At 45.6% G+C, this 13,273-nt stretch overlaps 1 protein-coding gene across 3 annotated transcripts in view; it reads right to left on the bottom strand.

Moving 5' to 3' along the window:
- Positions 1-6,784: 6,784 nt before the first annotated feature.
- The window catches only part of LOC311149719 (deoxyribonuclease gamma-like), a 35,455-nt gene continuing 28,966 nt past the window's right edge, over positions 6,785-13,273 (bottom strand). For 2 of the 3 annotated variants that reach the window (XM_084186929.1, XM_084186928.1), the window contains exons 6-9: positions 11,754-11,866; positions 9,049-9,206; positions 8,662-8,758; positions 6,945-7,733 (exon numbers count right to left, since the gene is read on the bottom strand). In XM_084186929.1, the coding sequence (XP_084043055.1) occupies positions 7,620-7,733; positions 8,662-8,758; positions 9,049-9,206; positions 11,754-11,866 (482 nt within the window). In that variant the 3' untranslated portion in view covers positions 6,945-7,619. Of the gene's footprint in view, positions 7,734-8,661; positions 8,759-9,048; positions 9,207-11,753; positions 11,867-13,273 lie in introns of all 3 variants that reach the window. The other variant, XM_084186927.1, reaches the window with a different exon arrangement.

Raw genomic sequence — 13,273 nt, 5'->3', positions numbered from 1 at the left:
ATAACGCTGTAGTAGAGAGGAATAACGCTGTAGGAGAGAGGAATAACGCTGTAGGAGAGAGGAATAACGCTGTAGGAAAGGGGAATAACGCTGTAGGAGAGAGGAACAACGCTGTAGGAGAGAGGAATAACGCTGTAGGAGAGAGGCATAACGCTGTAGGAGAGAGGAATAACGCTGTAGGAGGGAGGAATAACGCTGTAGGAGAGAGGAATAACGCTGTAGGAGAGAGGAATAACGCTGTAGGAGAGAGGAATAACGCTGTAGGAGAGAGGAATAACGCTGTAGGAGAGAGGAATAACGCTGTAGGAGAGAGGAATAACGCTGTAGTAGAGAGGAATAACGCTGTAGGAGAGAGGAATAACGCTGTAGGAGAGAGGAATAACGCTGTAGTAGAGAGGAATAACGCTGTAGGAGGGAGGAATAACGCTGTAGGAGAGGGGAATAACGCTGTAGTAGAGAGGAATAACGCTGTAGGAGAGAGGAATAACGCTGTAGGAGAGAGGAATAACGCTGTAGGAGTGAGGAATAACGCTGTAGGAGGGAGGAATAACGCTTAGGAGAGAGGAATAACGCTGTAGTAGAGGGGAATAACGCTGTAGGAGAGAGGAATAACGCTGTAGGAGGGAGGAATAACGCTGTAGTAGAGAGGAATAACGCTGTAGGAGAGAGGAATAACGCTGTAGGAGAGAGGAATAACGCTGTAGGAAAGGGGAATAACGCTGTAGGAGAGAGGAACAACGCTGTAGGAGTGAGTAAACAAAACAAAAGTGAGTAAAAAAACACCCTAAATATGTTTAGAACTACAAATGAACTTTCACCTGTCGATTTCTTGTTTTTTTAATGTCCCAATTCCAACCCTCCTCCTTTATCCGGGCTTGGGACCCAAAAGAGACACTCTGGCTGAGTTACTTAGTTTTTTCTTAAGTTTGGTTTTTAACCTTATGGTCCACTTAGGAGCCTACAACAAGTCACAGTAAAACATGAACCTTTTTAACCATAACATTATAAACATGTTTTTTGTATCCAATCTACATTAACAATCTAAATGGACCAAAAAGAGACAATAGAAAAAACTGTCAATGGCAAAGTGAGGAAACGATGGTAACTAGTCTGGCCCTAATTCAGGCTAATTGTTGTTGTTTTCCAGACCCCCTCCACACACACAGGCTGTGCTGGCTCACAGAAAGACTGGGTCATCGTCCTTTTGGTCGAGGCTCTCTATGGCAGGTTCAGCAACTGAGGGAGCCGACTTAAATGAGTAAGCAGCTGATGTGCCAAAAAGCTGCAAAACATTATCAGGCAGCTGGTGCTCATAGCAAGCCTCACCAGACAGCTTCAGTCCATATCGAATGTACAGGATGGAGTTAAGGGTCTGCAAGGACATCCGATTTCTACGTTTGCTTTTTACCACACTCATCTGGCTGAATACTCTCTCGACTTCAGCATTCGAGTGTGGCAAGAGACAACACAGACACAGCAGCCGTGGCAAGTTCTTGAAACGAGTTGATATCAGCTGCATCCCTGAACTTCCAAATCTCACTCCAGAAGCCCAGTGTGTTTTTTGTCTCATTCCATTTACTAAGATGGATGGCACGACACTGCTGGACAATCTTGTCTATCTCTGCAGGGGAGTAGCCAAGGAGCTTGGCTATTTATTTCTGTATTAGGACAGGGCCGCCTGTGAGTGCTTTGGGACGGGGGTGGGGCCGTCCACGGCAGCACCCGCTGCTTGTTGAGAAGAGTAAGAACGATACGTGCTTTCACGTCAGAGTCTCCAATAACACCAGAAAAAGTCGCTACATTTGTCGCTAGTCGATTTTTTGAAAATGTGTCGCTAGAGGGGTCTGAATACTCGCTAAATAGAACGACAAAGTCGCTAAGTTGGCAACACCGGATCTGGCCATCCAGAATCACAACACACTGACCTCTGACCACATCGTTTTCGTGACGTCGGCTAACCTATAGTCCATTTAATTTATGTTCTTTGTCTAATCAAATATATGGCGTTAGTCAACTACACATCAGTGACGTCTACTGGTATAACTGTAGATTAATTAATTACATAGATGTCAAATGACCAGTTGAACATATAAAAATATATACATACACATATTTAGCAGATGTTATTGTGGGTGTAGCGAAATGATCCCCTGTCATGCTGTGTTCTGAAATATAAAAAGTAGTGCATGATTGTCAAGTTTTAAAAGACAGGTTTTCATAGTCATAAAGTTGTATCAATAATCACCCAACTCTAATTATCCAATAATGATATACTTCATTTGTATAGCACCTTTTATACAAATAAATTGCAGGCCAAAAGTTCAGTGCAGATTTCCACTGAAAATAACATGGTAAAAAGTAAATCGATCAAATTGATATTTATTGGGGAACTCCCTTTAATGTGGAAGCCCATAGCTGCAAACCCAAATTGTGAGAATTCCGAGATATGTGTTGCTAGCGGTAATATAGCGCTCACTAGGCATTCATACTGAAAGCTAATCCAGTCTTGTCCCTAAGACCGGGTGCACATTACACCACTTTCAAAATCCATCGCTGAGACTCATGAAACAACCATCTATTTTTTTGTCTTGCCAACGTAGTGGCACAGACGGGTGTTTACATACAAAGATTCTTCACTTGTATTCAGGAATCTCCATACCACGCTGTCTCACAAACCATGTGATTAGATTAACAGAATGAGCTGTGGCTTTGAGCAGCCTCCAGCGTTTTCAGTCAGACATTCAGGCATGCTATACAGAGTAGAAATATCTAGCGAAGTAGCCAATACATATTAAATATCGTTGCTTGTGAACTTTAGTTGTAATGATTTGACGCTTTCGTTAAAGGCAAACACATACTAGTAATCATGGCTCCTGCTCCGGAGTCTACACATTCTGGGTGATGTCATCTCACTGCCTTATCTGGTGAGCTCTTATTGGCTATTGCTGATCACCGTTCTAAAAACTAGCGGTTGCACATCTCTCACTACAAGAGCATTGCAGATTTTGTGCCGATAAAATCGAACACGTTTGAAAATATCAGGACGGCTCAAAGACTGGATCGGTAGCCATCAGATTGCATCTGACATGCTCGCATTAAATGAGCATCGGTGATGGCCGCGCTCCCAGAAGTAGGCAACGACATGGGGATTTTTTCTCCGATCTGAACTTGTCTGGGACAGCTACAGTGAGGGAAAAAAGTATTCGATCCCCTGCTGATTTTGTACGTTTGCCCACTGACAAAGAAATGATCAGTCTATAATTTTAATGGTAGGTTTATTTGAGCAGTGAGAGACAGAATAACAACAACAAAATCCAGAAAAACGCATGTCAAAAATGTTATAAATTGATTTGCATTTTAATGAGGGAAATAAGTATTTGACCCCCTCTCAATCAGAAAGATTTCTGGCTCCCAGGTGTCTTTTATACAGGTAACGAGCTGAGATTAGGAGCACACTCTTAAAGGGAGTACTCCTAATCTCAGCTTGTTACCTGTATAAAACACCTGTCCACAGGTCCTTTATAGCCACTCCCCTTTGAATTCAATACAATCGATATTTATTGTCCCCAGTGGATCTCTTGTGCAGTGTACAAATATATTTCTATACATAAAAACATACACAGCAAATATCCTGATATAGATGGCTGCCATGTGAATAAGGATTTGGTGTTCAAGCTAGAATTCCATCAAACCTGTTAGTGTCTGTTTACAAACTAGTGGCGACCCGTGTGCTCACACATTTCCTATTCTGATCATTCTGGTAGTAGTAGGTTTTTAAAGTACATTCTGATATTTCAATGAGGTATTATGGAACTACTGCAATAGGTGTTTGATTGAATAGTCCTGTGTGTCAGCAAAAAACATGTTTTATTGTTACATACACCGGATAACGGTGCAGGGAAACGTTTTGCAGGGTCAGCCATAGTAGTACTGTGCTGGAGCAATTTAGGGTTAAGTGCCTTGCTCAAGGGCACATAGGCAGGTGTTTCACCTCGTCTGTTTGGGTTTCAAACCAGAGTTCATAGAGTTCTCCAATCACACACACTGGCCTTGTTCCAGGCAGACGCCTGCCCGATCTCACAGCACCTGGATAGGTGTTTAACATATTATGCTAACTACACTGAACAAAATATAAATGCAACATGTCAAGTTTTGGTCCCATGTTTCATAAGCTGAAATAAAAGATCCCAGAAATTTTTCATATGCAGAAAAAGCTTATTTCTCTCAAATTTTGTGCACAAATTTGTTTACATCCCTGTTAGTGAGCATTTCTACTTTGCTGAGATAAGTAAGGAACTTGTCTGTCAGCCTTGCATTAAATAACATAATTGGTTAAAGAAAATTGTGATAAATAAAAAAGTATACCAGTTTCATTTAAGGACCAAAGGATTGACAGCCATCCCATATAGATTGCAAAATAGTTGGGAAGAGATTTTTGACGTACCGATCCCATGGCATAGTGTTTATGAACTGATACGCAAAACGACACCGGATTCAAAACTTAGAATCTTTCAATGTAAATTATTATATAAAATTATTGCTACCAATAGAATGTTATTTATATGGGGGATACAATCTTCCCAGCTCTGCAGATTTTGCTGTGAAGAGACAGAATCATTAGATCATTTGTTTTGGTTCTGTCCATTTGTAGCTTGTTTTTGGACACAGGTCCAGGAATGGCTAAAGGATTGCAATATTTACCTGGAACTAACCCTGCAGATAGCACTACTGGGTGATCTGAAAAGTCATAGTCAATCGATCAATAATATAATAATACTTTTAGCAAAAAAAAGAGCACAGTTAGAAAGATATGGCATATAGAAGCAAACCAGATGGACATCATGAAAATGATCGGAGGAAGTTCAGGAGTAAAAACAAACAAAATATAATTATTGTAGAATTTGACTGTGTCCATAAAATGTATATAGTATGTATGGGCTGGAAGTAGAGGCCTAAGCGTTGTTGTTCACTAGTTTACTCCAATTGGGGAAGGGGTGGTGGGGTTGGAAAGTAATAAAGGGAACACTAAAATAACACATCCTAGATCTGAATGAATGAAATAATCTTATGAAATACTTTTTTCTTTACATAGTTGAATGTGCTGACAACAAAATCACAAAAAATTATCAATGGAAATCAAATGTATCAACCCATGGAGGTCTGGATTTGGAGTCACCCTCAAAATTAAAGTGGAAAACCACACTACAGGCTGATCCAACTTTGATGTAATGTCCTTAAAACAAGTCAAAATGAGGCTCAGTCGTGTGTGTGGCCTCCACGTGCCTGTATGACCTCCCTACAACGCCTGGGCATGCTCCTGATGAGGTGGCGGATGGTCTCCTGAGGGATCTCCTCCCAGACCTGGACTAAAGCATTCGCCAACTCCTGGACAGTCTGTGGTGCAACGTGGCGTTGGTGGATGGAGCGAGACATGATGTCCCAGATGTGCTCAATTGGATTCAGGTCTGGGGAACGGGCGGGCCAGTCCATAGCATCAATGCCTTCCTCTTGCAGGAACTGCTGACACACTCCAGCCACATGAGGTCTAGCATTGTCTTGCATTAGGAGCAACCCAGGGCCAACCGCACCAGCATACGGTCTCACAAGGGGTCTGAGGATCTCATCTCGGTACCTAATGGCAGTCAGGCTACCTCTGGCGAGCACATGGAGGGCTGTGCGGCCCCCCAAAGAAATGCCACCCCACACCATGACTGACCCACCGCCAAACCGGTCATGCTGGAGGATGTTGCAGGCAGCAGAACGTTCTCCACAGCGTCTCCAGACTTTGTCACGTCTGTCACGTGCTCAGTGTGAACCTGCTTTCATCTGTGAAGAGCACAGGGCGCCAGTGGCGAATTTGCCAATCTTGGTGTTCTCTGGCAAATGCCAAACGTCCTGCACGGTGTTGGGCTGTAAGCACAACCCCCACCTGTGGACGTCGGGCCCTCATACCACCCTCATGGAGTCTTTTTCTAACCGTTTGAGCAGACACATGCACATTTGTGGCCTGCTGGAGGTCATTTTGCAGGGCTCTGGCAGTGCTCCGCCTGCTCCTCCTTGCACAAAGGCGGAGGTAGCAGTCCTGCTGCTGTGTTGTTGCCCTCCTACGGCCTCCTTCACGTCTCCTGATGTACTGGCCTGTCTCCTGGTAGCGCCTCCATGCGCTGACAGACACAGCAAACCTTCTTGCCACAGCTCGCATTGATGTGCCATCCTGGATGAGCTGCACTACCTGAGCCACTTGTGTGGGTTGTAGACTCCGTCTCATGCTACCACTAGAGTGAAAGCACCGCCAGCATTCAAAAGTGACCAAAACATCAGCCAGGAAGCAAAGGAACTGAGAAGTGGTCTGTGGTCACCACTTGCAAAACCAGTCCTTTATTGGGGATGTCTTGCTAATTGCCTATAATTTCCACCTGTTGTCTATTCCATTTGCACAACAGCATGTGAAATGTATTGTCAATCAGTGTTGCTTCCTAAGTGGACAGTTTGATTTCACAGAAGTGTGATTGACTTGGAGTTACATTGTGTTGTTTAAGTGTTCCCTTAATTTTTTTGAGCAGTATATATATATATATATATATATATATATGTATATGTATGTATGTATATGTATGTATGTATATATATATATATATATATATATGTATATATATATATATGTATATGTATGTATGTATATGTATGTATGTGTATATATATGTGTATATGTGTGTGTATGTATGTGTGTGTGTATATATATATATATATATTTGCAAGAAACAAAACATGGGGGATTGGAAGTGATGCAGACAATTACATTGATGGAAGTTACAATCTATCTGAAAAATTAAAGCTGATCTACCCCCCCCCCCCCCCCCCCAAAAGAAAATGAATCCATCCACCTGACAGGTGTGGCATATCAAGAAGCTGATTAAACAGCATGATCATTACACAGGTGCACCTTGTGCTGGGGACAATAAAAGGCCACTCTAAAATGTGCAGTTTTGTCACACAACACAATGCCACAGATGTCTCAAGTTTTGAGGGAGTGTGCAATTGGCATGCTGACTGCAGAAATGTCCAACAGAGCTGTTGCCAGAGCATTGAATGTTAATTTCTCTACCATAAACTGAGGCAGCGTCATTTTAAAGAATTTGTCAGTACGTCCAACCGGACTAAAAACAGCAGACCACGTGTAACCACGCCAGCCCAGGACCTCCACATCCAGCTTCTTCACTTGCGGAATCGTCTGAGGAGGGGGAGGGGGGGTGCTGAGGAGTATTTCTATCTGTAATAAAGCCCTTTTATGGGGAAAAACTAATTCTGATTGGCTTAACCTGGCTCCCCAGGTGGGTGGGTCTATGCCCTCCCAGGCCCACCCATGGCTGCATCCCTGCCCAGTCATGTGAAATCCATAGATTAGGGCCTAATGAATTTATTTCAATTGACTGATTTCCTCATATGAACTGTAACTCAGAAAAATCTTTGAAATTGTTTCATGTTGGGTTTATATTTTTTTTCAGTACACATCATATGATACACTATCTGATGCTTGACTACAGTCCATGACGTGGGATGCAACCATTGGTTGATGCAACGCAGCGTCTGCAGTGTAGTCCTGGAACGTGGCCACAGGTTCAGGTGGAGATGATGAAGGCCATGAGGATGATCAGGGGGGTGTGGCCTGCCAAGTGTTCTGACCCCGCCTTCAACTCAACCTCCACTGGGTAGTGGTCACTGACGACCAGCGCCTGGAGAAAGACAAACACATTAAAACACAAAATCACACATTGAATTTCAATTTACATCCTGAATTGACTCTGTGGGTGTGTTAGCTGTTGAATTGACTCAGGGTGTGTTAGCTGTTGAATTGACTCTCTGGGTGTGTTAGCTGTTGAATTGACTCAGGGTGTGTTAGCTGTTGAATTGACTCTGTGGGTGTGTTACCTGTTGAATTGACTCAGGGTGTGTTAGCTGTTGAATTGACTCTGTGGGTGTGTTAGCTGTTGAATTGACTCTGTGGGTGTGTTACCTGTTGAATTGACTCTCTGGGTGTGTTAGCTGTTGAATTGACTCAGGGTGTGTTAGCTGTTGAATTGACTCAGGGTGTGTTAGCTGTTGAATTGACTCAGGGTGTGTTAGCTGTTGAATTGACTCTGTGGGTGTGTTAGCTGTTGAATTGACTCAGGGTGTGTTAGCTGTTGAATTGACTCTGTGGGTGTGTTAGCTGTTGAATTGACTCTCTGGGTGTGTTAGCTGTTGAATTGACTCAGGGTGTGTTACCTGTTGAATTGACTCTGTGGGTGTGTTAGCTGTTGAATTGACTCTCTGGGTGTGTTAGCTGTTGAATTGACTCAGGGTGTGTTACCTGTTGAATTGACTCTGTGGGTGTGTTACCTGTTGAATTGACTCAGGGTGTGTTAGCTGTTGAATTGACTCTGTGGGTGTGTTAGCTGTTGAATTGACTCAGGGTGTGTTAGCTGTTGAATTGACTCTGTGGGTGTGTTAGCTGTTGAATTGACTCTCTGGGTGTGTTAGCTGTTGAATTGACTCAGGGTGTGTTACCTGTTGAATTGACTCTGTGGGTGTGTTAGCTGTTGAATTGACTCTCTGGGTGTGTTAGCTGTTGAATTGACTCAGGGTGTGTTACCTGTTGAATTGACTCTGTGGGTGTGTTACCTGTTCTTCTGTGAGGTGGTATTCTTCGGCGAAGTTGAAAGGTCGTGCGGACTGGGGCACGATGACATTTGCAAATGCCTCCCCGTGGACCACGATCCTACAACACACACACACACGGGGTTAACACACGGGGTTAACAAACAGGGTTAACACACGGGGTTAACAAACAGGGTGGGGATTCAATCAAAGGCGCATTGTAGATCAGTGCACTGGCCAGCCTACAATGCAGACAGACAGACAGACAGACAGACAGACAGACAGACAGACAGACAGACAGACAGTCATATAGACAGGCAGACAGACAGACAGACAGACAGTCAGTCATATAGACAGACGGGCAGGCAGACAGACAGACAGACAGACAGACAGACAGACAGACAGACGTACCTGTCGTAGGCGCAGGTGGTGGTCTGTCTAACGGTGGTGTCCTCCTTGTCTCCTATCAGCCACAGGAAGGCCTGGTTACTATAGAGACGTACATGCTGCCTGTTCTTCTTGGCCAAATAGCCACAGTCAGCATTAAAATCCCCTAGGAACATCACCATCTACACACAAACACAAACACACACCGTTAAAATCCCCTAGGAACATCACCATCTACACACAAACACAAACACACACCGTTAAAATCCCCTAGGAACATCACCATCTACACACAAACACAAACACACACCGTTAAAATCACCTAGGAACATCACCATCTACACACAAACACACACCGTTAAAATCACCTAGGAACATCACCATCTACACACACACACACACCGTTAAAATCACCTAGGAACATCACCACTAGGGTGTTGGCGGTCATGACATTTTGTCAGCCAGTAACTGTCACGCAAATAACTGCCAGTCTCACGGTAATTGATCGTTAATTAACATTACAAGAATACTTGTTTCTCTAGGCTCTGTAGGCTCTGGGCTCTCCAACCCTGGTCCAGGAGTCCTAGGCTCTGTGGGCTCTGGGCTCTCCAACCCTGGTCCAGGAGTCCTAGGCTCTGTGGGATGTGGGCTCTGGGCTCTCCAACCCTGGCCCAGGAGTCCTAGGCTCTGTGGGCTCTGGGCTCTCCAACCCTGGTCCAGGAGTCCTAGGCTCTGTGGCTCTGGGCTCTCCAACCCTGGTCCAGGAGTCCTAGGCTCTGTGGGCTCTGGGCTCTCCAACCCTGGTCCAGGAGTCCTAGGCTCTGTGGGCTCTCCAACCCTGGTCCAGGAGTCCTAGGCTCTGTGGGCTCTCCAACCCTGGTCCAGGAGTCCTAGGCTCTGTGGGCTCTCCATCCCTGGTCCAGGAGTCCTAGGCTCTGTGGGCTCTCCAACCCTGGTCCAGGAGTCCTAGGCTCTGTGGGCTCTCCAACCCTAGTCCAGGAGTCCTGGGCTCTGTGGGCTCTCCAACCCTGGTCCAGGAGTCCTAGGCTCTGTGGGCTCTCCAACCCTGGTCCAGGAGTCCTAGGCTCTGTGGGCTCTCCAACCCTGGTCCAGGAGTCCTAGGCTCTGTGGGCTCTCCAACCCTGGTCCAGGAGTCCTAGGCTCTGTGGGCTCTCCAACCCTGGTCCAGGAGTCCTAGGCTCTGTGGGCTCTCCAACCCTGGTCCAGGAGTCCTAGGCTCTGTGGGCTCTCCAACCCTGGTCCAGGAGTCCTAGGCTCTGTGGGCTCTCCAACCCTAGTCCAGGAGTCCTGGGCTCTCTGGGCTCTCCAACCCTGGTCCAGGAGTCCTGGGCTCTGTGGGCTCTCCAACCCTGGTCCAGGAGTCCTAGGCTCTGTGGGCTCTCCAACCCTGGTCCAGGAGTCCTGGGCTCTCCAACCCTGGTCCAGGAGTCCTGGGCTCTGTGGGCTCTGGGCTCTCCAACCCTGGTCCAGGAGTCCTAGGCCTATAGCCTATGTTTTGAGTTATTTGGCCACTTTAGTTGTGATACAAACTTTATCAAAACATACTGTATGCATGCAAATATGATTAGAAAAAGTCATAAAAAAATGCATGGGCTGTTTCTTGCCTTAGACTGCACATGCTGAGCATCATTCGTGATAATATTATCACTCATCAGACTATTCTCAATTTAATCTTGTTTTTACATATAGTAAATATTATATGTGAAATTAGTTTTGATTTAGAATTGGCCATTATCATGCATCTGTAGGAACAGGGGCGGGGGGGGGGGGGGGGGGGAATAGGTCCGTACGCAGTATAAAAATAAAACATAATAACAAATATTGGTCACATGCGCCGAATACAACAGGTGTAAACTTTACCGGGAAACGCTTACTTACAAGCCCATTCCCAACGAGCCCATTCCAACATTTGAATAGCGAATAGAGGTCACTTTTCCCGCGGTTCATTTTCATGCCAGCCAGGTAGACTACTCCAGTAGAAAAGCGATCAATGTGCTTAATATTAGGAAAGTTGAGAAATAAATATAGTAGGCCTAGCCTATAGAAATCTGATGGTATCCTCCTCTTTTTAATAGAGGCCATCAAAACTCTGTTTTCTCACGCAATTGCAGAAATGTTGTGCAACAGGAACTTATTTCATTCCACAGCCGATCCTATTCTGCTCCAACTCAAAGCCAGGGCTCTCATGAAGTGTTTGATTTTGATGTCAGAGTGATTAGAGGGACAATAGAGCGCTGAGTACCAGGCCGTTAGCAACTGGAAGTTTGGGAGGCTCTAATGACCATCAGAGCACAGTTACCATGACGGCCAGGCCGTTAGCAACTGGAAGTTTGGGAGGCTCTAATGACCATCAGAGCACAGTTACCATGACGGCCAGGCCGTTAGCAACTGGAAGTTTGGGAGGCTCTAATGACCATCAGAGCACAGTTACCATGACGGCCAGTGTGGCAGTAAGAGATGATACAACCCTAACCAGGTGATATGGTAACCTTAACAACCACGACACACACAGTAAATTAAAACACACACAGCCCGGGATTAAATCTGACTGTGCTTGTAGACAGTGCATATTTTAAAGGCAATGTTTGCGGAGATCGCATTAATGGTAAGCGGTGCATATTTCGGCCCCATTGGAAATGTCCTTTTACATGGTGCATTAAGACACAAAGCATGATTGGATTGAGTTCTGGCCACAGAAACCCTCTTACCTCTGTCTTCCATTTCTTCTTGACATCCAGGAAGACATCGTAGAGGGCATCGATCTCTTTAGTAGCGTTGGTGGGAGTGGTGTGCTGGGGTACTAACACAAAGTTCTGTATGGCTAGAGAGAAAGAGACAGAGGTGGTGTCAGAGGAGAGGATGAGACAGAGAGAGAGGTGGTGTCAGAGAGAGAGGTGGTGTCAGAGAGAGAGGTGGTGTCAGAGGAGAGGATGAGACAGAGAGAGAGGTGGTGTCAGAGGAGAGGATGAGACATAGGTGGTGTCAGAGAGAGAGGATGAAACAGAGAGAGGTGGTGTCAGAGAGAGGGAGGATGAGACAGAGAGGTGGTGTCAGAGAGAGAGGATGAGACAGAGAGGTGGTGTCAGAGAGAGAGGATGAGACAGAGAGGTGGTGTCAGAGAGAGAGGATGAGACAGAGAGAGAGGTGGTGTCAGAGGAGAGGATGAGACATAGGTGGGGTCAGAGAGAGAGAATGAGACAGAGAGAGAGGTGGTGTCAGAGAGAGAGGATGAGACAGAGAGAGGGGTGGTGTCAGAGAGAGAGGTGGTGTCAGAGGAGAGGATGAGACAGAGAGAGAGGTGGTGTCAGAGGAGAGGATGAGACAGAGAGAGAGGTGGTGTCAGAGGAGAGGATGAGACAGAGAGAGAGAGGTGGTGTCAGAGGAGAGGATGAGACAGAGAGGTGGTGTCAGAGAGAGAGGATGAGACAGAGAGGTGGTGTCAGAGAGAGAGGATGAGACAGAGAGAGAGGTGGTGTCAGAAAGAGGGAGGATGAGACAGAGAGGTGGTGTCAGAGAGAGAGGATGAGACAGAGAGGTGGTGTCAGAGAGAGAGGATGAGACAGAGAGAGAGAGAATGAGCTGGAGAGAGAGGTGACCTGCAGAGTGGAAGGTCACAACTTGAGCTCCTAAAATATTAGAAATGTTTCTATGGAGAAAAAAACCCAGATGAACTTCAAGATGACAATCTAACAAGACAAAGAAGCTGAATGAGGACAAAGGAAAATGGCATCTCTACCAAAGGTCTACCTCACACATCACACAAACATTGGACCTGTATAATGGGCTGCACCTCAACCAACCCACAATCCTGCCACCACAAGAACCCACAGGCCTCCAACATGCACACGAGTGACCCTGGCCAACACTGTTTTCGCCCACAGGACTGCCGCTGACTGGATGTTTTTTGTTTGTCGCACCATTCTCGGTAAACCCTAGACACTGTCGTGCTTAAAAAGCCCAGGAGGGCAGACGTTTTCTGAGATACCGGATCTGGCGCGCCTGGTACCAACGATCATGCCGCACTCAAAGCCGCTTAGGTCACTCGTTTGGCCCATTCTAACGTTCAATCAAACAGTAACTGGATGCCTCGATGCCTGTCAGCCATGGTCACATGACTCACTGTCTGTAGGAGCCATCCATTTTCATGAACTGGGTGGTGTATCTAATAACTGGGTGGTGTATCTAATAACTGGGTGGTGTATCTAATAACTGGGTGGTGTATCTAATA

Source organism: Coregonus lavaretus (assembly GCF_964263955.1).
Source record: "Coregonus lavaretus genome assembly, chromosome: 22".
Lineage (NCBI taxonomy): Eukaryota > Metazoa > Chordata > Actinopteri > Salmoniformes > Salmonidae > Coregonus > Coregonus lavaretus.
The sequence above is the reverse complement of the archived record's forward strand: the minus strand, read 5'-3'. Positions and strand labels throughout refer to the sequence as shown.